We start from the raw sequence: 27,464 nt of genomic DNA on the forward strand, positions 1-27,464 counted from the left end.
ATAAATAAATTTTTCGATAACCGTTTTCAATATATGTATAAGTATTACCAAAAATCGAATTTTGTTACCTCTGGCCGCTAGCAGGACCTCTCCAGGACTTGATCTTTTCCGTTTTGGAGCCAAGTAAAACTGATTCTTAATTTAATAAAAAATAAAAATATATTGTTGCTTAATGTTAACGTTTGTAAATTTATTTCAAATTAATAACATAATAATACATATCTTGTTTATTTGCTCTTTCTAGGTACATTCAATTTATAAAAAATCTAAAAAACATATATGTAAGTATTTGTTGGATCCAAAAGGAAAACGACTATTATAGATTTTTTTACAAGTTTTGCTATAAAATAGAAAAAAAAGGATATTAGAGTTATCTTTATTGCTCTGACAGTTCAAATATCGCTGATTCGGGTATAACTGCCGTTTCTTGTGGTGCAATAATTTTCTTCTTTCGACAGCACCACGATAATATCCAATTGTTTTTTTGATGGCGGTGGTTTCGATTACGAATTTGGGCTTGTTGTATTATGATGGGTGAACTATGTGGTGATGAATTGATATGATGGTTTCTGCTTTGTTCTCCGGTGTTCTTATTATCAGTGCTGTGTTGGTGTAAAAAGTTATATCTAAAAAATTATTTTAGAAGTCTTAATAACTAAACGAATCGTTACTACCTTGATGATGTGTGAATATGTCCCTCGGAAGCGGGAGCAGTATTGTATCCTGCTGAAAACATTGATCCACGTCGTGGTGCCCAATCAGGATGGCCACGAGACGACATATAAACTGTTATGCTTTTGAATAAAGCTGTTCGAACCTTTAATATGCAAAAATAAAAAAAGAAAACAAATGCAATTAAACAATTTATTTAGCCTCGTGAAGTAAAAAGGTTACACAAAATGGTTTGAAAAACATAACATATATTGTAGAGCAAGGCGACATAAATGTAACATCTAATCATATTTTGGTCAAAAAACACAAATTAATGTATAAAGGTAAGTTTGTAACTATTATCAACTTATTTATTATTATTTTTTTAACAAATTTAAATAAATGGCTTAGTCAGTAATAGGTTTTAGAACTGAGACATTTAAAAAACTGCAAAAATGTGGTCAGGGCCGTCTTTAACTATCCTAGAGCCCTTGGGCACACAAGAATTTGGGGCCCTTTTGGAAAGTAAAATAAGTACAATGGTTGGCTAAAAGGCAATGGTTGGTTATAAAGGGATGTCAATATATCGTTCCATAGGTATGAAGTACCTTGTGTCATTATTATTGACAGGGGGTGCCAATAATACGTGAATTAAGACATCAATCGTTGCCACTGCCAATAATTGTATTTTTTATACTGCCAAATTATACTATCAGTTTGAATGATTGGAAAAAAAGAGCCCAAACGGGTTTCCAAGAGCCGTTTTTTAAATTTATTTTAATGTCTCCTTTTTAACGGATATCTCAAAAACGGATAACGATTTTGCTTTGAAAAAAAAAACTATGTAATGCTGCAAATAAGGCCGCACTTTTGAAATAATAAAAATATTTTTTGGACCGCTATTAACGGTACCTACTTGCCATTGAACCGATTTCTTAGTGTAAAAGACACAACCGATGTTAATGAAAATTTTGACATAGTAGAAAGGTTTATACTGATCTTAAAATTATACTCCAGTCAAAGCGTCGGAAAAAAGGGCCTAACCTTGCGCACAGAAGCACTTTCAGTTTTTATTTCATGGATCGATAGGGGTATATTTAAAAGGCTTAAACCCAATTTCTCACCACCTGATCATTCTTTTTAGCGGAGTTATTCACAAAATTAAGGAAAAAGATAATGGAAAAGAATTCGTTGTTTTTATTAATAAATAATAAATAATCTTACCTACAGTGGGAAAAAAAGATATTTTTCTTGTTTTTTTGAAAATATTATAATTGTCTTATTTTTTGGAAAATTGAATTTGGGCTTGGTCGTTTGGATTTAAAAGTTTTTCCGCATACAACGCCACATAATTTGTTTTCATTTTGAAAACACAAACTAAAATTTTTTGGTAGATGGTCTGCCCGACAAAAATGTTTTGAGAATAAATGTGTGAGAGAAATTTTCGTTCCTTCGGGGCCCCCCTGAGAATGGGGGCCCTGGGCACGGGCCCCGTGTGCCCTTATGGTAAAGACGGTATTGAATGTGCTGTTTTATGTCATCTCAAAAGTTCGATCCTTCAGAAAACAAAAACTATTTGATGAATAAATCCCTATCAAATATCACTAAAAAAAATCATTAAAACATTAAAACATAAAACATTAAAAATAGTAAATGATATTTTTCTAAATACACATATTCACCAATATTTAAATGCAACAAAAACAATTATTACACTGGTTAAATAAAATATACTTTTCTGAAGGTTTTCGGTGTGCTGAACTCGAATCCGAAGTCAAAAAAAATTCATCAGCTCCCATTTTTGAAATATTACCATTAGAAAATGCAGTACTTCGGACCTTATTCATTTATATAAGTAAAATTGTTTGAGCATATTTAGTAACGGTTTTTATAAGAACTATTTTCCAACTTTTTAAATCTGTTTAAATCTTTCCGATATCTATTTTACTGTTCGAGATATCCTCAGTTGTTTGGTATTTTTATAAATTTAATAACGTCATTATCTCCTTTATGATATTTGAAGCCAAACCCACTTACTTCATTTTAAGATGTCTCGGGCAATACAAAAGATATTAAAAAGATTTAAACAGGTAGATGAAAAACAGTTCTTATAGAAACCGTAACTAAATATGCTCAAACAATTTTCCTTATACAAAAGAATAAGGTCCGAAGAACTCAAAAAAACGTTTTATAGCATTTTCTAACGACAATATCTTAAAAACGGGAGCTGATTAGTTGTTTCTGACTTCGGATTCGAGTTTAGCACACCGAAAACCTGCAGAAAAGTATATTTTTGTTTCGGCAACAAAACCCTTGTAAACCAGTGTTATCAATCAATAAAAAAAAAATTTCAGACTACGTAAGTTGGAAAAAAAAGGATGGCTATATTTTTATCAAAAATTTAATCATAATAATAACATGAATACAATAAAATGTTATATGTTTATAAAATTACCTCTCCATTCAGAAAGCAGTAAATTGTAGCAATAAAAAATCCTTGAAATGACGTCAAAAAGTGTGTAACATACGACCATAGTGCAAATTCCCACGCACTTCTGTTAATTGGTGCTTGAATGATGTGCAAGACATTAGTTATCCCCAATAATGGCAGTAAAACGGCTGCCGCTCGTACCGCTTTTCGTACCTGCTCAAGGTCACTTGTATGACTCTCACGCAGCTTTACCACAAGCACACGAATTATGTTTAGCAAAAAGAAAAAATTAAACTAGAAGACAGAGAGAAAGAGATATAGAATTACATTAATACATGAATTTACAGAATTCGCACAACATAATGACAAACTAATGTTCTTACCATTATAACTGTAAGTCTTGGTCCTTCCAAAATCCAATAATAGGGTGTTAGATTGTAATTCCACCAACATGGCTCATTGGATTTGTAATGGGCCGTGACAACCGCCCAAAGAGCAGTCATAACGACTGCGGTACCCCAACCAATAATGGCATAAATGGTCTGTGGAAAGCGTCCTTGCAACACAGTTGCAGTTACCACGTTATGCAAGTATAATCCTTCAATGAACATCCACATAAACATTGCAGTGCGTGCATATTCAAGCAAAACGTAAGATGCCTCGCAGATGTATGGCTATTAAAATATGTACATATATAATATGCACAAATGAGAAATAATAATGAATTACATAAGATTAGATTCAATTAAGTCAATAACACTAATTGTATTTTCAAGAAATACACCATTCAGAAAGTCAATTAGAATTTGAATAAAGGCTTAAAATGTTGTTATTGTTGGAAAAGTTCCTTTCAAGTGAGTTTATTACCAAGCAAAACAGTTATGATGTAACTATAAAGGACTGTTAAAGATATTTGCACTTAAATTGCATTTGTGGCAATCAGTCGTAGGTTTTTGAAAAAGATTATTCATAATGTATATCAAAATCAGGTAGATAATAATTGCAACTTAAATGACATTTCGACAAAAAACTTTTCATTTATTTTCTTTAGAAAAAGAATACAATTCTGTACAATGTACAATTCTGATTTTTCCTGTCAAATGGAAAAGATGAAGATAAATTTGTCTTTGTGGGGGTTAGGGAGGGCAGTTTAGGATAGGGATATCTTTGGACAGAGCCCAAAAAGTATCAAAACGAATAGTTTTAAATACTTTAATACAATTTTACAACAATAAAACATAAAAATATAGAAAACAGTTTTATGGTACATTATTATTTTTTTTATTTTATTTTTTGTATCTTATATGTAAGCCTTTATCGACAAGTTTTACAAAACTAGGGAGGAAAAAAGTATTTTATTCGTAAATTTTGTGTTGACTATCGTTCCATATATGTAGATGTTCATTTTTCATTGAGGGAAAAAACAACTTAAAATCAACGAAAACCAAGTTGATTCAACTATTTTGCGGAATGATTTTGCGTTGCAGAAGCTAATTTTAAAATCAAAGTAAAACATCGTCAGTTTATAGTGGTTTACAGTTATAAAACGTCCTTTAATCAAAGTTGTTTCAACTTTGAAAAAAACATCAATAAAGAAAAAGAAAAATTGACAGCAATTGGGGATCGAACCCATTACTCCTGGGTCACAAGGTGAATGCTTTACCAACGTGCTATCTCACTTTTGGAAATAAGGGTGATGAAATGCAACAAAAGCTGAAGTCCGACAAAAATTAACTGAAAGATGTTTCATGTTAGTTTTTTTTCAATATTAAATCAACGTTGGCCATATTAAATTTTATCTTGCGTTTTTCCCTCAGTGTTCAATATTAGATATTTGGAAGTTTTTTTTGTCTTCAATTTTCAAAATATATCAATTTTACTGTTCAAATAGGAATGATTTACTGTGATACAGACCTATTTTTCGGTCTTTGTTTACATACAAAACATGTAGATTGTAGGTATGAGGACACTTACAATTTATCCTTGCGAGTTAATCCGTCGGAGCGGATTTTGTCCAATTTCATCCGAATCGGACAATTTTTACCTGTCGGAAGCATGATTCGTATGAAATCGGAGAATTTTCCGCTCCGACGGATATCTCGATAGGGACTAATATGTGGTTACTTACCGTATTTTCAATTCCATTCAGACTAGAATTTCCCTTTAAAGTTCGACCGCCTCTTATAATGGCTTGATCCAAATATAACGTCAGTCTTATTATCACTTGTATAACCATTGCCACAAACAAATTCTTGTGGATTTTTGTTCGATTATTTCGTAAACTACGAAAATTGCAAAATATTAATAATGACAAAAGAAGCGCACAAAGCGACAACATAAGGCCAATTATCTCCAATGTTCGTGTTCTTTCCGCTACAACAAACTTATTCTATATTAAATATATTTAAAAAAAAAGATTGTAAATAGAATTAAATATGTATATTAATATTGATAAAGGGCGATAAGTTGAAACTTTTTTTTATTACTGGTTTACTTATTACCTGAATGACTTCGGAATTCCCTCCAGAATAAAGCTGTTGCATCAAATCTATGATATCAGGTTTAAAACAAGGCGTATAGTTTGTCCAACCATGGGGATTGAAAGTGGTATCTTGAGGCTTATTGCCCCATAATCCATTATTAAGGCATAACCGCTCTGCGAATTCTAGGTGAGAATAATTTTACATTAAATAGTAAAGAATAGAAAATTGCAAATCATTTTTACTCTTATATAGTAAAGATAAGTCATAAATTTAAAAACATTCTAGGTTCATATTTATTTAAGAATATACATACATATGTAAATACTGGTAGTATAAAACCATTTTTGCAGCTTCGAAAGGCCTGTGTTTACTGTATGAAATTTTCGGACTTTTTTTAGTTATAAATTCTAAATGGTGCATGCCATAGAAAAAGTTTCTGGAAACCGGTATAATTTGAGTGAAACTACAGCTCTGTAGATCCAAGACTTTTAAAAATTTATCCAAAAGTTGGAAAATTTCCCACAAAGTAGATAAGGCAAAATTATTTGTAATTGGGGTCAAAAACGTGTACTGCCTTTCGATTTATTGAGCACGTTAAAATCCTAACGTTACAGGTAATTATAAATATAAATAAATATAAATAACAATAATAATAAAAAATGAATGTATGTATAAAAAAAAAAAAGATAACACAATTAAATTTCTAATTTACAAAATTAACGAAAAATCTATTTTTAAACTGTTTTGATTTCAAAAAAGTGTACTGCCGTGCTAAGCAAAAGGGCGTAAGAGCCCAAACTCCAAAATTTATTTAAAGGCAAGTTTGACATTCTAAAACAATGCCTCATTTATATGTTAACTAAAAACAGCGCATTTCCAATTCCAAGTGGCTCAAAATCGTCAATTAAGATGAGAAAAACGATTGTTAACTACAAAATACAAGTTTCCTTACAAGTTGCTTAAAATCACTTTTGAAGTTGAGCACATTTACAACTCTCAACTCTGACCCTTGTCAGTTAAATCCATATATCTCAAAAATTCAAAAGTGGATATACGCACTTTTTGCTTAGCACTGCAGTGTAGGGACTGGCGTCAACTCAACTGCTGCATACAAAGTATGTGTGTAAGCGGCTTTGATGATTCTTATTGCGAAATGTTGGATTTGAAGAAGAGAGCCTTTTTTAAAGCTGTTATACAAGGGGTCACTGTGGCGTATGCGTGATTTTTTTCTCTATAGAATCACGTTAGCCGTTAAAAACAAGTTTTTAATTATTTTATTACATATCCACCATTTATGATTTTTTTTAGCAAAATTTCAACAAAATATTAACATTTTGAAAAGAAAAATTCAAATTTCGTTTTTAATAATCAATATTTTTTAGAATCGAGTTGATGAATTTTTTGAAGTTTCGTTTTAAAGTGTTAACTAAAATTTTTTTAATGTCGTTTTCGATTGGACGTCCAGAAGCGTCCGGAGGCTTTCCTGGATTTAAAAATTGCTATACAATAAAGAATATGCATAATGTTTTCTTACTTGAAACATCGATTCCGTGCCCAACAGCAGGGCATCGCATTCGTGCTAACACACCGGTAGGAGTTGGTGGCCAGCATAAAAATTGATCCCATGTCCATTTGCAATAATTTCCTGAAATATAAAAATGAATTATGTATGTCTACTTTTTTTAAATTCTTAAATACAATTTAATTGTATAACAATTAAAATTGGCATCGGGAACAGTTTTTTTTCAAGGAAATAATAAGGTGGTCGTTTCATTAAATATTTGGTTCTCTGGAAATTTATTCCAGGAGAAATTCATGACAGCCAGTAATTTTCGTTGAATATTCGTGTTTACAAGCAAATTAATGCTTAATTTCGGTGGCAACTGGTTCTTTGTCTTTAAAGAGGTGTCTGGAAATGCAATTCACTTCCACTTCGTCAAAACTGAACAAAAGCGACGCAATTTGGTTGCATTTGGGTAGATTATCGTGAATGAAAATTGGATTTATCAATCAACATTTTTAGAATCCATTCTAGTAGAGATAGCAAGGTAAGATGGTATTGTTTTGTGAAGGCAATAAATAAAGGGTGATATTTTAGATCTAAAAGAAGGGTGTAAGCTGTAAGGTTTAATTAGTAATAGATTGCTTACAGGAAAATAGCTGGCTGAATTTTGGTTGATAGATGGTGTCCACATATGACATATGTATTTTGAAAGTGTGAAAGAATGTCAAAGCTTACAGAACCCGTTCGCAAGAATAAATATAATTTGCAAACAATACTAAAATGGTAAAAGTTGTCTCGAAAGTTTGTATTAGAAAATCGTAACAGATGAATTATAATTTTTTTAAAGAAACGAAAAATATAAAACTTGTAATAATATTACAAAAACTTCTTATTATGTAAATCAGGCATGTCAGACTCAATGGTTACAAGGGGCCAAAACAGCGAGATAAAAATTTGTGTGGGCCGCAGAACATGTTAAGCTACAATTTTTATATGTAAAACAATTTTGTAAAAAAAACAGCAAGAATGATGATAATATTTTTTTTTCTTTTACCATTTTTTTCTCAGACTAAAGTTAGTTATTCAGGATTTCATAGGTAACTCATTCCTCTTAACGACTGAAATAACTGCTCGCATCGACAGTACCTACTGTGAAATTTGCAAACGATTTTATATGGCAGTTTTCAAGTGCACAAAAATACTTATAAACTCGGGCATTTCAACGAATTTGGAACTTACTTCGGAGTCAAACTAGAAATCGCTTTCCTCCATTTTCACATCAAGAGAACTTGTCTTTCAAGAAATATTCTGCAAGCCTTTTTCGTATTCAATATTATAGTTTAGATTTTTTTGCGTAGTATTATGAGTAGGTAGGTATCATGAATTATAAACTCTGAAACCATTTTAGATAGCAAGACATGCTGGTTTAAAGACTTTTATCATTAAAAACTAAAAAAATTCCCAAGCCCCAGAATCGTTTGTAGGTTAACTCAGAATATTCGCTTCCTAGTTCACTTTAAGAAATCACATAACTTGCCCTGATTTAAGCCACGAGATCTTATAAAATTTGTTATCGACCCGTTTTCAAAAAAATGTTACGGTCTTAAGCGATTTTGTAAAAATATTTTGTAAAAATGGTTTAAAATGAAGGAAATTAGACCATTTTTACAAAAAAATTAATATTTTATGTTAATAAACATGAAGAAGAAAACCATTTTAAATTCTGGCAACCCTATGAAGTGTTTAAATCTGTTAAAACAACCCTACGTAAACGTTAAAAAAATAACGTAACCAAATACCAAACTCTATAAGAGTAAAAATTAAATAAATTCTCAAAGTACGGCAACTTAAGTGCAATATAAATGTAACAAAGTGTAAGTTTACTATTGTGTTTGATGTATGCAAACAAATTTATAACCCATTTATTAATGTTAATAAAGATTCCTTTGCCATCACCTGATGATGTTCATAGACATGAACGAAACGTCGTGACATTAATACATTTGTTTCATTTGACCTGAAGCCCGTTTCATAACAAAAAGGTCATCACCACCAACATAAGTACGGCAACGTTAACGTTGTATTCAGCTGGGAATTGTTTTTTTCTTTCTATTTTTTTTAATTGAACACTTCTATGAGTTCAAAGCAAAATGCTTACAAAACTTAATAAAAATAAAAAATATTCAGTAAGTATTCTGTTAAAGTCAAAAGAAAAGAAAATTCAAAACATTGTTAAAATGTGGAGAAATTTGGCAGTTCATGAATTAAAAACAAACCATAAACAAAACTCTTCTGACGAAAGAAAATCACAGGAATAACTTCATATTACGGTTGTTTTTCATTACTTAAATACATTTTTTTCATAAATATAAAAATTTTCAAGTTTTTTTCAAGTTTTTTGTACAGGTTCTATAAAAATAAAATTTCATTATAAATCGAGATTCCAATTCACAATCTTAAAAAGTTTTACAATTTCAAATTCAAAATTCTTGGAAAACAATAGGTACTTAAAGGCAACCCAATTTGTTTTTGTTTCAAATCTATTGTTTTTGGAAATGAAACCCAAGATGATACTACTTGTTTTTAGCGCCTAAAAAGCCTTGTATATTATTTTTGGACAATTAAACAAGCCGCGTGAAATATTTTTTTTTTGCTACATAATACCTAACTATTTATCTGAGCCGAAACGTGGTCAATACATCACACTTTACCTCAATCATCTACACTTCACATAAGTTACCATTTCAAAACCTTTAATTTGATATTTGACCGCGTTATTAACAGGACTTTGAAACAAAAGAACATATTGAATAAAATTAATTATAATCATGTTTTGCCTCAGTACGACTTTTATGTAATTCGATGAGATTATCTAGCATCAGCCTGGAGAGGAATGGTATAAGTTTCAATGTTAGATTTAATTGTTTTAAAAACAAACATTCACTTCACATCGGCAGCAAGCGTAGGTGATATTTTGAAGAATAACAGTGTTGTTAATGGGGTTGAAGCACCCATTTATTCTGATTATTACAAGATAATTACAAAATTTTGTCTAAAAGCCAAAGCATATTTGCATTAATAGAAAGGATAACTTAGATAGAGAAAAAGTCATAGATGTGAAGTAGCTACCTACTGCTTCATTAGCAGTTAGGACGGTGTCTTTTATGGGGTCATTGTTTCTATAGACTATAGCAGCAAATAAAAACCTCGCAGATAACAGACCTACCTAATGTTTTTTTTTCTGAAAGGTTTGGGGTTAATGGATTCTGAAAAGCTGGTGAAGCTTTTGAAATTGCAGTGCATATTTTAAATTAAAGGAAATTCACGAAACAAAGCGAATTTTAAATCAGTATAATTGTGTGAAAAAAGTTTCTTAGAACTTAAATTCTTAAGTTTCGTTAAAAAACGACTTTTAATAAGATGAGTCCAAATTAAAAGTGTTTTCAAATAATACATATGGATTGCCATTCTTAATATGTGACTTGAATATAGACATATTGTAGATAATGTACATTCCCTAATTTGAGAAAATTATAACTTGAAGGATATAAAAGATTTGCGCTCGTAAACCCTCTCGTTTAGAATTCATCGTGGAAAACTAACGTACATAATAAACAATCAAAGCATTATATTGGTCTACTTTGTGCATTACATTGTATTATATTTCGAATTAAAAATCTTCAGCATAAACAACACGTACATAGTTGTATTTTTTCCATGAAATTTAATTTTATTTGCACGCAAATAAATTTTTGCAAGCAAATAATAAAATTAAAATTGCATTTTTTAGCCCTTGGCTATATTTGGGTAGTAAAATAATCATTTTACGTGTTAGCTCTGAAAATCCAAAGGACAATTACGCGGATGTGATAAAAAATAATAGATAGAAATGAAAGAAAATTGTTTCTATAGCTATTTTTTTTTCTCTACGTCGAACAATAAAAAAAGTAAGTTTAAAAAAGCTGAAAAATGTACACAAAGTGTTTTTGATTATTTCGTTTCGGGTTAATAATTATTTCGTATGAACCTTTACATTAAAAAGGCTTAATTTTCTTAAAAATTTCCAAATTTTTAATAATAGAATTGGAATCATAATGGGTTTAAATACTAACCATTTTTCCACAGCTGCTGACTAAATTCCCATTCACCAAAGGTTACTAAACAGCTGCTCTCATTTGATATGGCTGGTGATGTACTAGAATATGTAATACTTGAGCAGTTGGACGCGTTCACACTCAACGTCCAACCTACTTCATGATGTGAAATATTGTGTGGAGGTTTTGTTTCCTTAAAAGCCATCAATTCCTGTTCAATAACCGAACGAATTGATTTTATAACTGCCGATAAAGGTTGTGAAGTTTCCACCTCTGAAACTCCGGATTTTGTTGTGTTCGCATCCATTTCGCATTGAAATTGATAAAATAGGAATACTAATTGATATTGTTAATTCCAATAAACTACATCTCTAATGCTACTATTAGAGTTGATATCCGGAATCCATACATTTTTATTTAGTAATTTTGTATTTTAATGGTTTTAAATGAACTTCGTTGGTTAGATAATCTGCAAGAAAAACAAAATAATAATATTTAAATAATAACAAGCCTATGATCTAAATAACATTACAGTTTTTATACACTAAAAGACTAATTTATATACCAATATAATATCTGAAAAATGTGTAGGTACCATCTCTTAAATACGATAATAATGTAAAAGGCTGAAATGTCGGTGTACAGTTAAACTTTTCATTGTATAACCATTTACTAGGGATGTTGCGGATGTGGATTTTTTCACATCTGCGGATGCGGATTTTTTAAAGTTAACATCTGCAGATGCGAATGCGGATGTTTAAGATTAGAATTAATATAAATTAATTAAAATAATGAAACAGTTATAAATAATATTTTTATTATTTGTGTTTAGTATGAAAGAAAGTAAAAAGAGGCGCATTAGACTTAATAAAAAGTAATACCGCCACCTTCTCTGCATCAAATCGGTTACACAGAGGTTGGTCGCAAATTAGGTCAGTTCGAACTCCAAATTCTAAAAATTTCCTATAGATACAATTTGAAATTCGAAATGAGATAATTTGCGAAGTTATCTAATTTGGGCTCTAGTGTAAACGGGCTATACAATTAAGACTTCTGCATTATTTCTGTGTTTTGCCTAAAAAAATCAGTCACAGACCATTACTCGGTGTGACTCCTATTGGTACGCCCCATTCGTTGGCTCCGCCCAACGTCTTTCTTGTCGCAACTTCTTTGCATCCGCATCCGCATGAAAATCCGCATTGATTATTGCGGATGCGGATGTTCCGCATTTGCGGATGCCGGTGCGAATATTCGCAACATCCCTAGTACTGACTATTTTTTTTTTTTTTTCATTTCGTCACCGATTTTAACTTCTGAGGTGATGTCTAAGAGTCCACAGCTAATTTTGGAAGTGGAGGTATAACCAAAATTTGATTATGCAGTTTTAAATTGAATTCAGGAGGTTGAGTGGCGTTCTTTCAAAACTCAACAAATGTTTTTTTCAAGTTTTTCAGGAGAATGTTTTTTGATTCCTATTTGAATATAAAAATCCAAATTTTAAAAAAGTAGAAACGAGGAATTGTTCTTTCTTGCAAAGCTAATCGATGGCACAACTTTTATTTTCAGATTTGGAACATGAAAATACCGCGTTTTTTTCAAAATGGAACAAATACAAAAGTACACTTTTTTCTACATAAGGTTATAACCTTTTATGCATAATATATGTACCAATGAATAACCGAAGTCAATCAACCCATGTTAAAACTACAATAACAATATTTGATATTTAAAAAAAGAAAAGTCTTTCTAACAACAGGCAAACTTTATTGAGTTTGGCAAAAACCTGCAGCAATTTTGTTTGGTTTTGCAAACCCTCGTAGTATTTTGTTGAGTTTTGCAAAACCTCCATACATTTTGTATTTGTTTTGTTGAGTTTTGAAAAAGCGATGTTCTTAATTATTTTTTTAAACAAAAACTATTAGCTTTTATAATGGCAATTTTTTTGATACCAATATCGCATTTTTGGCGTTTGTTAAGTTTTGAAAAACCCTCCTCAATTGATATACCTACATAAGTAGGCTTAATTAACACTATTTCTTATTATTTAAGCCTAGTACGCAGCTGAAGCGAAACGAAATTTTCCCCAAAGTCTGAAGACAATAATCTTGATGATGCGATAAGTAGAAAGAAATCAAGATATAAGCTGTTTGCTGACTTGTATGTTTAATTTTTATTTGTTATTTTTAATTTAAAACTCTCCAAGATTATAGCCAATATGGTGAGTTAAAAAACTTATATCTTGGCGTCTATTTGTCGCATCGCCGAGATTGAGGTATTCAGGCATAAGGCAAATGACAGAGCATCATTCCTTATATTCTGAATGTGAGTTTGAGTTAATTTAGCTTACCTACTCACATTAAATGGAAAATTTGAGTTATTAAACCATATAAAGCCGCGAATTAAAGCTGCCAGACTTTCGAAATCGTTATTAGATATGGCTATAAAACTGCAAATTTCGGTTATACCTCCAACCCCAAAATTTGCTGTGAGCTCTATGTCTATGATGAGCCTCTCCGAATATAAGCCATCATGAGCGAAACAACAAAATATCTGTAATTAGAGTAAATTTGTTTAATTTTGCGTACTGTGTCAATACACACGAATTTTTTCAGGTTACTTTTTTAAAATATAAGTTGTTAGGTGATTTTTATTAAAACTTCGAACTTTTGATATATAAATTCTTTCCAACTATTGGCCAGTATTAATGTAAATGAAAGAATTGTAGAAAAAAAAACGAAAATTAATTATAGGGATTTTTAGAAATTGAAACTTGCAAAGAATTGGGATGGACAAGTATTCAAATTCTGAAAGCCCTTTAGTTGATCTTTCCACATGTTTCATTTGGACCATCACTTTTGGACTTTTTGACACCCTGTATATACCGCTCCATTTGTACCGGTACGGCTACCGCATACTTTTTGGTGTGCGAATTCAGACTTTAAGTATTTAAATTTGAGTAATTTAAAAAGTGTTCCACATACACCGTAGTAACCGTTTGTGTTGAAGCCTACAAAATTGATTGAAAAATTCCATCTGTGGTACCCCGAATTTAAGAGGTTGATTGTTTGTGAAAGGCCAAACCTAGATTTGGTTTGCTCTTCATCATGACCATCCGCAATGTTTCTTTAAACTAATATGGAAATTTTAGCTGAAGGTTTTTTTTTAAATATGGTTTCATTTTAGGTCAAAATATTGAAATAAGTTTTTCTTTTAAATGTTATATTTTTTTATTAATAGTTGGAAAATTGTATCTGAAAGTACATCCGCAGCCAAGTGTACAATAAAAAAAAAAACTTAAAGAAGTGTAGGTAATTACTCATTCATTGTCAACAGCATCCATTTCGTAACATGTAATGGATGCTAACGATCTCAACTACATGCAATGAAACTAAAAACAAAACCTTCTACAATATCCTGTTTCAAAAGTCGTTGAATATGTGAACATTAAGTTAGAGTCAAAAGTTATCCCTGCGATTGATTGAACTCCTTATCGCACACGGCCCTCGGTGATAAGAATTTCATGTTTTTATGACAAGGTGCACAGTTTTAGTAACTAACTAATTTATCCTATAAAATTTGCATACAAGCTATTGATTGTTGTAGCAAATATTAACTTCAGAAATGTTCGGATGAACCATGCGTGAACGTATAAAAGATAAATATACAAACATTCATTTTTATAAAATGTGTACAACAAGTAGATTATCGCGAAATACCTATGAATAACACTTCTTCAAGTTGCATCTTCAACAAAGAACATTTTTTCGGAATTGCGAATATATAGGTAATTGCTATTTAATGAAAGTAAACATAAACAAATTAAACAATTTCCTTTTAAATGAATTATTACATAGGTATGGCTATCTTTTTGTATAAATACAAAAGTAAAAATCAAAAAGCTTGCAAATTTGTTTGATTATTAAAAAAAACATACAATCGAGTTTTATGGGCATGTAGAAATTTTCCCATAAAAATTAGATAGCTTAAAGATTTTTCAATGTTTTTGATTACAGTACGGTACATTTGGTTAGACGCTTGAGTATAATTTTATTGAGCTGAAATGTATATCATATCTGATTGATTTATGGATACATGGATAATGGTGATATGGATTTAAGGATATAAAAAATAAATAAACAACAATCACAATCCGCTCAGAGCAATATCTCATTGTTATTTATACGAAGTATTTCAATCACATTCGTTCGCAAGGTTATTTTTTTAAACTCTACTTTAAAAACAAAATAAAAGTACAAAATCACACTCTGCCTCTTTTATTTACTCTAAAAAAACTGTCAAAATGTCTTAATACTAATATAATTTTTATCGTAGTATGTATAATCAAGTTAACCATAGTGTATCTTACCTATGGTCAATATTCGAGGAACGTCACAGCCAAAACTCCCGGCTAAATCATTTTATTTATTTTCACTGTTTCTGAAAACCATGAAACATTTTCAAATACACGACGACAATGCGCAAACCTTCGATTCCGAAATTAGATGTCTTAAGGCTGAAGAAAACCGCAACACAGCAGCTTAGTGTAAACAATAATTGTTTTATTTATTTTTGCTCCGTAAACTATACACTTTGGATGTGTTTTATACACTGCTCGTCACTTGAATAGAAACAACATTTTTTCTTAAGAAAATAGCGATTGGCGCTTTGGTGAGGTAACTTAGTAGATTTTTGGTTTTGCATTTTCAAAGAGGAACTTTTAACAAACAATGTTGTAAAAACAAAAAACCCAAAACAGAAACCGTATGGCTACAAGTTGCGATTTTTCGCATTACTTCACAAAAACAGTGTTTTTTTTTGCGTCACTTGAATAGAAACAAGCTCTTAAATAAGATAAAAATGATGAAAAATCATGGACAACACTAATTTTAGTAAAGCAGTATTAAACTTTGATATTATTTGCACATTATATCCAATGGTGGGCTACGAGCTACCATTAGACACCACAGAAAATGCATAAATAGAATTTAACATTGAAAATGCACTTGTACTGTACACAATCATGGACCTAATTGGAGAAAGTGATAAAAGTGTTTGGTAACTTCTTACAAATTAAGAAAATGACATTTTCTACAATTTAAGGATTGAATAAGTGAAATAAACTTTCGTTTTCATCCGGAATGCATCTGTTTTGTTTCTATTGCGTTGTTTTTTCTGGAACTATCCTTGTACAATCTCTAAGACGGTTGTTTTTCCACGTTCTTAAACTTCCCAAGAGCTTCTACCATTATTTCTTTGTAAAAGTTTGCATCTTTTTTCGAAGCGTAAAGCTTCAATTTTGCTATTGCACATCATAAAAACAAAGCGTATTACTATAGGTAACACATTTTAGTGCCCTTTGGTGGCGATGCGATAAAAGTTATTCTTTCCAATGAAATAGGACTAATATTAAAGTGGTCCATCTGAGTTGGTATGTTTTCCTTTGAAAAAACACTCTTTACCTCACTTCTTTTCAGTTCGAATGCAACGATAAAATAGTTAACTTTTTTGTTATCTTAGTAGAACTTAAAATGTTGTTATTTTGCATATTGAGGCTTTTTTAATGTTGTGCACCTTTTATAACTTCCATGATGGAACAAACCAACACATTATCATCGCACTAACACCACGTTTTTGACCGCTTTTAGCGGCAAAGTGAAGGAAATTGCAGCTAGTTGTTAAATTATTTTTTTTTTCTGCTCTTGATTTGGGTCTCACCTGTCTTATTTTTTTATTTAATCACTAGTTTACGATATTTTAAAAATATTCTCATCCAAATTTGGCAAATTTTTCAATGTCTCTCGCGATTTTGAATAGTGCAAGTGCATTTCCAATGTTAGCTTCTATTTATGCATTTTATGTGGTGCCTATTGGTAGCTCGTAGCCCAAAATTGGTTATATTGTGCAAATAATGTCAAAGTTTAATATTGCTTTACTAAAATTAGTGTTGTCCATGATTTTTCATCATTTTTATCTCATTTAAGAGTTTGTTTCTATTCAAGTGACGCAAAAAAAACATTGTTTTTTGTGAAGTAATGCGAAAAATCGCAACTTGTAGCCATACGGTTTCTGTTTTGGGTTTTTTGTTTTTACAACATTGTTTGTTAAAAGTTCCTCTTTGAAAATGCAAAACCAAAAATCTACTAAGTTACCTCACCAAAGCGCCAATCGCTATTTTCTTAAGAAAAAATGTTGTTTCTATTCAAGTGACGCGCAGTGTATAGACAGGGTAGAGTATTGGAAATAATATACGAGTATATTCATGTCTTTCTCATCGAATACCCTGCTCGTGTTTTTTTGTTTTTGTATCTTTTTCCATACTATACCTTGCCGGATGAAAGGTATATATAAATGTTTACCTTGCTATTGTTTGCATATCTATTATTTAATTGAGTCTTTGACATTTGCCTCCTACTAGAAGGACAAAGTGTTCAGATCCGAAATGCAAAATATTTCTCATCTATAAAGTAAGAGAAATAGATGAAAGTTGCTAGCAGATTTTAATCAAATTGATATTAATTTTTTAGTGTTTTTTTTTAATGGAAACTCAATCGCTCAGCCAAAAGACATCTTTATTATGCCAGTATAAACAACATTAAACCAAAATAAATTTCAAGGCCTTATAGCGGGTAATCTTAAATTGTTTAATGTATTAAAATTCAATGGCACGTATGACAGTTTGATGATTTAAATTTTTAAATAATAGGTAATAAAAAAAATATATTTTCATAAGTAGTTAACTCGCGATATTATAAATAGCTGGCTGCAATATTACTTGCAATACAGGTTCTTTATAGTAAGCTATGCATGATACCTATAAAATCATTACATTTGTGCGTCTCGTTTTTTAGAAATTCTGAGGCAACTTTTATTTTGAAAAGAGAATGGCATTTTGGATGTCTGTCGGCTATTAATGATATTGTTATCAAATGAAAAAACTAAAAATTAGGAATAACTTTTATTATGGAATTAAGCGCTCATCATAAAGTTTACGGCTTAGAACTAATTAACTAATTAGGCGTAGCCAACTCGTTCACAGACACGGTAACGGAGAAGATGCGTGCGATCTTCTCCATTACCGTCTTTTTCTAGGAATGATTTGGAAACGTTTAATAATTTTTCGTGAAACTTCTGGGATATCAAACTTTATGATGACCCTTTAAGACTTTTAAGACTCATAAAGTTTTAGGAAAATGGATTGCTTTTTCGAAGACATAAACTGGATAACAAGCCTCTATATGTCCTCACACTTTGGAACGGCAGTTATAAGCGTCCAAAGCTATGAGGTAATAAAAAAAAAAAAAAAAAACGACTTCTTTTTGGAAGTCGGTAAAAAAGAGGAATTTATAAGTCTTTTGACCATACATATACAGGGTGTCCCACAGTCACCGCCCCAAATGAAAACCATGGATTCCTGAGGTCATTTTAAGTCGAAAAACTTAAGACGTAACTTTCTCGTTTTCGTCCCGTTTTCGAGTTACCACGGTTTTTCTGATTTTTGATCTCTTGTCCTTTAACTATCCTTATCTTTGCCAAACTACGTTTTATTCGAAAGATTTTTTTTACAACCAATTAAGAATTTATTTCAGTTTTAGTTTGTCTCAAAACTTTTTTTTCTGCGGACAACCGTTTCTCCACAATTTTGCATCAAACACAATTTTCTTCGTTTTTTAAGTTGTTTTTTAACTTTCATATCATTTAAGTCAAAAAAACACGTTAATGAGTATTGATTTTTTGTGCATTTTATTTAAGCCCAGTTTATTTTCATAAAAAAAATAAGTTATATTTCATAAAAAAGGCTACTGAAAGTAATTAAAAAAAAAAATAAACAAACTGAGTGAATTAAAAAAAAAATAATTTTTAAATACAAAATTAATTTAAATGAATTAAAAACATTTTCTGAGCTAATGTGGTTAAGAAAAGAACATGTAGATAAAGCTCAGAAAAAGTTTTAATTCATTTAAATTAATTGTTTATTTAAAAATTATTTTTTTTTTAATTCACTCAGTTTGAATATTGTTTTTTTTTTTAAATTACTTTCAGTAGCCTTTTTTATGAAATAAAACTTTTTTTTTTTTTTTAAATAAACTGGGCTTTAATATAAAGCACACAAAATTAATTAAAATTAAAACGTGTTTTTTTGACTTAAATGATATAAAAGTGTTAAAAACAACTTAAAAAACGAATAAAATTGTGTTTGATGCAAAATTGTGGAGAAAAGGTTGTCCGCAGAAAAAAAAGTTTTGGGACAAACTAAAACTGTAATAAATTCTTGATTGGTTGTAAAAAAAATCTTTTAAATCAAACGCAGTTTGGCAAAGATTAAGCCAAATAAAGGAAAAGAGAACAAAAATCATAAAAACCGTGGTAACTCGAAAACGGGACGAAAACGAGAAAATTACCTCATAAGTTTTTCGACGTAAAATGATCTCAGGAATCCATGGTTTTTGTTTGGGGCGGTGACTGTGGGACACCCTGTATAACATAAAAACCAAAGTGAAAGCCCATTTAATGATGGAAGGCACTATTTTTTTCCATAAACAATTCATTAATTTCGTATATGTTCTTATATTGAATATAAAATCTTTTTCATACATATTTTTTTACAAGCTTTTTATTCTTTGTAATTTTTTTTTTAAATGTTCATAGAATCCCCCATTATGACGAAATCATAATTTTTCTTTGGTTGTATGACTTTTAAGGGTCCTTATATGATTTTATTAATAAAATTTACTATGTACATATATTATGAAAAAACTTTGAGACCGATTTTCCCAAAACCATAAGAGTTGACCTACAACCCAATAATTCTCGACCAGTGAATGTTAACGAACATTTTCATGCAGAAGCGTTTAACCATATTATTATTTTTTCAAATACATTTTTGGATTTTTAAAAATAAATATTTCTATTATTTTTTTTTCACAAAAATTAATTTTTTTAAAACCCGGGTTTTGAAATTTCATTTTTAACTGTAGATAAATATTTTCTTCAAAACAACATACTATTTTAGAGCTACCACTGCAAAAAAAAAAAAGATTATAAACCTACACAAAATTTTGTGTCGCATACAACCAACTCACGTAAGACAACTCAGAAGTAGTTTTTGGTGCACAAGAAAAAAATTTCCTGCACAAATGTATGTTTTGATTGAATAAAAATTCCAATGAATCATTTTTTGACTTTGAAAAAAAGTATACTATCTACGGTAGCCTAATGACAAAAGAAAACACAAAACAAAAATAAATTTTTACTTTTAAAAATATTCTAATTGCTTAATACACTCTTACATGCGTTGAAACCTTTTTTCGAAACATATTTTCAATTCTGCTTGAGACACCTCCAAAATATGGCTTTTGATTTATTCTTAGAAAGACCCATACAGTCCATTGCTGTCTAATATCTCGTTCATACAAATAAATCAATGATTTTTCAGTTGTCACGATCTTATAAACATTTTTTGACCATGACATCCCCAAGTGATATATTTAAAGCTTTGAAGACTGACTGGGAGTATAATCCTAGCTTCATTTTTAACCAATTTAATCGAGCAGTCAGCCAAGGGTTACTGGATAAACTGTTAACTCTTGGTGATTTCGATCATGAATTAAATCTTTCGTTTTGGACAAAAGTGACCTTTAAGGAATCAATAGCTGTTTTTGTAAACCAAAAGTATAGTTTTAAATATTAAATGAATTGAATCATGACGAAGGTTAAATCAATATACCTATGTATGTATGTATACGCACTTTCAAAGCTAAAAATGTCTCCTATTAAAAACCATTCCCTCGAAAATGAATGGTCATTAATTTCCATTAAAAGCAATGTAGGTAGAAGCTGTTGATCTAGGTCCATAGATAAAGTTTACGTAATTCTTGAATCAAAAGAAAAAAATATTAAACCTCTTTAAATAACGATATTAAACAATGAAAAATTAAATTTGTCCCTTTCCTAAAAAAACAGTTCAAAACGTACAAAATATATGTGGGCTTATTTAAGTGACACGGAGTGTGAGACATGTACTACCAATTGAAGAAGTACCTAGAATCACTTTTTTATCTTTTATTAGAATAAAGTTCAAAACAGCAAATTCTATTCATACTTTATTCTCCTGAGTTGACGAAAATTTCCTTTAAAGTGTCCCTATCGGCACTTTATATGATTCATTTGATCGCCGCAAAAATTACTTAAGATAAATACAAGTATCTATACTGCCAAAGGACGTATCTATAAGTTTTCTTCCTTAAATAATTGTGAATGAAAAAAAAAAACAAAAAACGACTACCTTCATATAATAATAATTGAAATCTCCCACTCGTTCGCCAAGGTGTTGGTATCATGCACAAGCAATACAAAAAACACAGACGCAGACGCGTGATTTTGTCAACATGAATACCGGAAAGCCACGTGACTTTTAAAGTTACGAATAATGACCAATGTGTTTTTGATTTAAAGGACATAATAAATGCATTTGGGACAAGTAGAGTTTTTGATATTCATTTATAACAATAGAATACTTGCTAAGCCACTTATTGTAGTACCTTCATACATACAAATTAATAATAAATAAAATGAGCTGTACAGTTATGGTTTCTATGTAAAGAGCTTTTATACATTGTACACCATTTGTGATTATTATGTTGCTTTAAAAATAAGAAAATCGGGAAACTAGTTGCTTTTATTTATTAAATGAAACTGACTTCAAGTTTGACTATTTGATTTCTACCATGGAAATGAATTTTTAGGTTTATAGTAAATTACTATAAACCTAAAAATTAAATTCCATGGTAGAAATCTGTTATTATTATGTGTTTTAATATCTTTCAGTTATAATTTAAATTCGGTCTTTTTTTCAATATATGCATCTGGAAACAAAATTTAGGAAATGCAATTTTTTTTCCGAATTTTGTTATATATACCTATGTGGACTCTTGGTATAAAACTAAGTGTAATCAAATTCGGCTGAGCGTTTAGATAGAAAATAAAATCAATTTAGGGTTTCATAAATGAAGTTGCTGGTTATAACTGGTAATACAAGTTTAAAACCAAATATGTTTGTACAGTATTAAATCTGCACACAAAGTCAATTAAAATCACAAAACAAATTTCTTCCGCCCGATTTTTTGTTGTTGTTTTTTTGCCGATCATTGTAATTGATTGACAATTATTAGGTACTATCATTATAACTTTACATACAACAAAGTTGTCAAAAAAAAGTTTCCGAACATGTGAAATAACATGTTTGCAGTATAAGGTTATTGTTTTTACCACTTTATATAAACATCCAAGTACACAGATAAAACTGTTGCTTAGTATAGCATTGTTTAATTACAAATCTTAGCTCGTATTTAATTACTAATTACATACCTTTCATCTAAAGAGTGTTTATATAAGACAGTTGGGAGAGTTAAATTAAATTAAAGAAGATATTAAATAGAACATTAGAGGCAACAGATGTTTAAAGTGTGTATTTACGTATGGGGAATTCCATACCCACGATTGGGATATTTGTGATTTTAATTAATTGTTTCCTTCTAAAATGTTATAATAAAGGACAATATAAAATAAAATAAAATAAAATAAAATAAAATAAAATAAAATAAAATGAAATGAAATGAAATGGAATGAAATAAAATAAAATAAAATAAAATAAAATAAAATAAAATAAAATAAAATAAAATAAAATAAAATAAAATAAAATAAAATAAAATAATTAAAATAAAATAAAATAAAATAAAATAAAATAAAATAAAATAAAATAAAAGAAAATTAAATTAAATAAAATTAAATAAAATTAAATAAAATTAAATAAAATTAAATAAAATTAAATTAAATAAAATTAAATAAAATTAAATAAAATTAAATAAAATAAAATAAAATAAAATAAAATAATCTGAAATATAAAACAGATAACTGAAAACTTAACTTTTTGCTAGGCAACTTTGTGCTGAGAATCGAATACCCTTTCTAAAACTGATTTAATGAAAGTAAAGACAATCCCTAAGGCAGCCAGAAGTAAAGAAGAACTTATGGAAATAAATAAAAAAAATTTGCCAAGTTTCAATTCTCTAACTTAATTTTAATTCGTGCCGCCAAGCGATTGAATTTCGGAGATTCTGCTTGGCAAAGAAAACAGTTTTTTCGTACTTTTTTAAAAAGTCGCTTTTTGTCAAGAATTAAAAAAAATGTTCAAAGAATTGTTGAAAATATTGTTGGAAATGACGATAAAAAAATACTGTAAGAGTTTCAGCCCTTAATGTTAACATTTAGTACCGCCGCATCGCAAATTTCTATTTCCCATACGATTTGTATGGGAAAAATTGTGTATTTGTGTTTAGATTTTTTTTATCTTTATAATGGTTCATCAAAAAGGCTAGATTTAATCATTTTCTAGAATAAAATTGAACGCTCTACAAAATTGCATTTATAAAATTAAAAAAAACGGACGCGAAAAATTAATTAAAATAATTTTTAGTTGAAAAAATGAATAATTCAAATTTATTGAAGAAATCTAATATGATAGTATTAGGGGTTTGAGAGTTATATAAAAGGATCTGTGAAACCAAAACACAACATAGAATACAAATATTCGAAAATGTTGCCAAATTTTTTGAAACGCGGGGGTTAAACAAAACAATTATTAGGAGCTTTTTTGTAGAGCGGACAATTTTATAAAAGAAAATGATTTTGTCAAGCCTTTTGGTACGGGAAATAGAAATTTGCGATGCGGCGGTACTAAATGTTAACATTAAGGGCTGAAACTTTTACAGTATTTTTTTATCGTCATTTCCAACAATATTTTCAACAATGCTATGAACAAAAAAAAATTTTTTTTTTGAATCAGTCTAATAAACATACATTTTGTTATGTTTTCTCAGCAAATGCTCGATATCTGTAAATATCAAATGATTATCGTATGAAAAGCTTCTCAAAAATAAAGCAAAAAAAAAAAAAACTAAAAAACAAGGTGCTTTAGAGCAATAAAAAAACATTTCTCATTGAAACGTGTTGAGTTAAGAAAAAAAAAATATAAATTCTTTTTTGAAATACTTTTTATCCCATATTGTTTTTCTGAAAGATACAAAAGGAAAGAAAATCGTACATTCACCTCTTATTGGTGCCGGGACATAGTGACATTCCAGGCAATTACAGGGCAGACGAACTTGCAAAACAAGGAACAATCACTCCTCTACAACCAGAAAGGAACAATATAGGTACACCTATAGCTACATGCAAACTTATGCTAAAGCAGGACGCTTTAAAGAAAACAAACCTCAGATGGACTCAGAGTAATACTTGCCTAGCTACTAAGCAAATATGGCTTTGTATAGACTTGAAACGTTCAAAGGGTTTGTTGAATTTAAACAGAATGCATATTAGCTCCACCATAGGTGTTCTTACAGGACACTGTCTAATAGGTAAACACGCAAAAAGAATTGGCGTGTTCTCTAACGATTTCTGCAGAAGTTGCATGGATGAAGAAGAAGAGGAAACTGTTCAACATCTTCTGTGCACCTGCCCTGCTCTCTCGAGTAGAAGAAAACTCTATATAGGAGAATTCTTCTATGAATACACTAGCGATCTAGTGAAAACGGACGTTAAAAGTCTATCTTCATTCATAAGAAGCTCCGAGTGGTTCGGCTAGTGAGTTCCAACTTGCTAGTCTTTTGTGGTATCACAATGGATCCATAAGGGTCTAAGTGTGTCGGGTAACTTGCCTGACAACCACTGCTACCTAACCTAACCTAAAGAAAATCGTCACTCAAGTTAAAAACTTTCTCAAGCTCAGGTCTGAGAAGTATTTGCTGAGTGTATACTCAAGCCTATACTTCAGCATTTCCTCAGTTAGTATTCAAGAAGAAACATTTGGTTTTCTGTTCACTTGAGAAACATTTTGACTTGAGTAACGACTATGAATTCCGCTCTGAATATGAAGTTGCCTTTGAAGTTAAATTTAAAGAAATAAATAAAATAAATAATGTACGTAAATTGTAGGTATTAAAAATCTCAATTTCACTCCCACACTTAAGCAATACTTATTTTATAATCTAGACTTTATTTAATTTTGACTACATTTCCAACTTTTGGTAGATATTTAAAATATTTATTTAAGTCGAATTCAATAATGCAGTGATACTTTTACATCAAAAATAATCATGGGCCAAAGCTTATGCTTTTCAGGCAAGGTAGTGTTTTGAAGTCAGACAAAATTGTGTGATTCAAAGGCAGTGATTAATTAGTAATTAGTTTATGAATTCAACCTATATGTTTACCCAGCAATTTTTATCCCTTAATCTTGTAAGGTACAAACATTTTAAAATCGTTAAAGCCGATTTAACAAAAAAAATATTTTTTTTTTTATAATTTTTTAAAGAAAGAATTATAAAATTGTTGAGTCATATCTTTATTCAATGCCTTAAACCACAATAAATTCAATGCTGGTTTTCGAATTTTTTAATTTTGCCAAAAAAAATCATTGGAGCCATTTTTCACAAAATTTAACTTTTCCGAAATTGATTATATACCGTTATTTTTAGTGTTAACTCAACTCTTAACTTCGTTTTTTTAAGAATACATAATTTTATATGAAGTTATGAGATCCATACTGACCTTAATAACATTTAATATTTACAATAACAAGGTTCTGTTCTTTTGCAATATGCACAGAGGACATGCAAGTGACATTTGAAAAAAGTTAAGGTTTAATTGTTTTTAAGTTTTTATCCTCAAATTTACTTTCGCAAAGAAATTAAGTGTTTTTAAAGCCTAATGTATTTAAAAGAACTCTTCGATTACTGTTGTACTGAAAATTTTTAATGAAATATGAGCAGTCGTATTGATTAGATTTTTGCCTACTTATACACTGCATAGCTTTTTTTTAAATTGTTGGAAATATGCTTTATTTATTTCGCGGTTAAGACAATCTATTCTTGTTTATAAGTTTAACAGCTACAAGACAACAATAAACAAGGTTTTTGATCACATTTCCAAAATTTAAGCAGTTTTGAAAGGTCCACTTTTTGTCAAAAATAAACTAATGACGAGGTCGTGTAGTATTTACTGAGCACTGTCTGATGGCATCATTACTTTAAGAAAACAAATTTAAGCCTGGCAAGAAAATAAATAACGGAAATGCGTTTTTCTCGGAATTAGTTGGAATTGACTTGTGCTGTTTTTCCCCTGGACCCTTCAATTGTATAAAGTTATACAACGTTTATAAATTCGGGGGAAGATCTATTGTTCTAAGGGCCATTTGCTGAATCGAAACTGAATCGAAATAATTTAAGTTGAACATAAGCTCCTATTCTCTACTTTTTCCTCTGCGTAAACTGTCACATAAGAATTTATGTAGAACATAAAAGCTTAAGTTTAGATTCAGCAAACGGCTCTAAATCAATTATTTATTAAAACTTAGTTACAAACCGTCCCGTTTCTGCCTGAACCACGTATCTACAGATCAAATTTTGTTCAATTCTTAAAATAAATATACATTTTTCTCAAAATGTAAATTATGAATTGAACAAAGGGAAATCAGGTTATGATTTAGACATATTGATTGAGTTGTTTCTTCAATTAAACCTCTGTATCTATTCTTTCTGTAAGTTTTAGAGCAATGTTTAACAGAAACAAAAAATCTTTAAAAAAAAATGTACTTACGGGGATCAAGCAGAAACGGGACGAAACGTTTTTTATTTCTCACCTGTAGATATAGGAGTAGAGCTTTTAACTACAAATTTAATAATTGTATTTTTAAATTAATATCATTTTCAATAAACAGATGAAATTAGCTAACTGTATTTCGTCTTGAGAATTGAAAAAAAAAAATTATTAAATAATTTTGTTCATTTAAGTAAGCACCTTTCAATGATTGAAATGTGCAACATAAACGAAATATAACGAAACGGCAACGCTGGCAAGGACACACTAGTTATTTATGTAAACAATGCACTGTCCAACACATTTACAGATTCATATCATCCAATAAAGGATTTTTCGACTTTATGCAAACCATGCAATTGCTTTTTATTTATTTTTTATATTTAAAAGTTCACCCGAATCAAATCTATTAAATAAGTCAGTTTGCATCGCTTTTAAACTTATTTTAAATAATCGTGGAAAATATTCAAAATACAAAAAAATAAAACAATAACACAGTTCAATGAAATTGACCCGGACCCATTACCGTGATAGAACGATGCTTATAAGATGCTTGTCGAATCTAAACTAATATCGGATTCGGATGGATAAACACCGAGTTCCTGCTTGCCTTCAACTTGCTCCTATGTTGAAAATCAGATTAATTT

At 29.9% G+C, this 27,464-nt stretch overlaps 1 protein-coding gene across 4 annotated transcripts; it reads right to left on the reverse strand.

Moving 5' to 3' along the window:
• Positions 1 to 151: 151 nt before the first annotated feature.
• LOC129910140 (PDF receptor) lies at positions 152 to 27,391 on the reverse strand. Of its 4 annotated transcripts, none has more exons than XM_055987413.1 (9): positions 26,861 to 27,391; positions 11,182 to 11,632; positions 7,100 to 7,210; positions 5,584 to 5,747; positions 5,211 to 5,471; positions 3,466 to 3,756; positions 3,107 to 3,376; positions 675 to 817; positions 152 to 602 (listed from the first exon to the last, which is right to left on the reverse strand). In XM_055987413.1, exons 2-9 carry the CDS (start codon positions 11,468 to 11,470, stop codon positions 377 to 379), a joined length of 1,755 nt encoding a protein of 584 aa, XP_055843388.1. In that variant the 5' UTR covers positions 11,471 to 11,632; positions 26,861 to 27,391; the 3' UTR covers positions 152 to 376. The 4 variants fall into 4 exon arrangements, with proteins under 4 accessions (XP_055843388.1, XP_055843385.1, XP_055843386.1 ...); XM_055987410.1 differs by having other exon boundaries at positions 152 to 626; XM_055987411.1 differs by having other exon boundaries at positions 152 to 626; positions 26,818 to 27,391.
• Between the last annotated feature and the right edge of the window lie 73 nt (positions 27,392 to 27,464).

The sequence above is a fragment of the Episyrphus balteatus genome, chromosome 2, assembly GCF_945859705.1.
Source record: "Episyrphus balteatus chromosome 2, idEpiBalt1.1, whole genome shotgun sequence".
NCBI classification, from domain to species: Eukaryota; Metazoa; Arthropoda; class Insecta; order Diptera; family Syrphidae; genus Episyrphus; species Episyrphus balteatus.

What these genes read in the sequence shown, in the direction of transcription:
- LOC129910140 (XM_055987410.1), bottom strand. Translation starts at nt 11,470, where the DNA reads ATGGATGCGAACACAACAAAATCCGGAGTTTCAGAGGTGGAAACTTCA. An exon ending in GGAATTCCGAAGTCATTCAG is followed by an intron (nt 5,472 to 5,583) that starts GTAATAAGTAAA and finishes TATTTAATATAG; the next exon opens with AATAAGTTTGTTGTAGCGGA. An exon ending in CAAGACTTACAGTTATAATG is followed by an intron (nt 3,377 to 3,465) that starts GTAAGAACATTA and finishes TCTGTCTTCTAG; the next exon opens with TTTAATTTTTTCTTTTTGCT.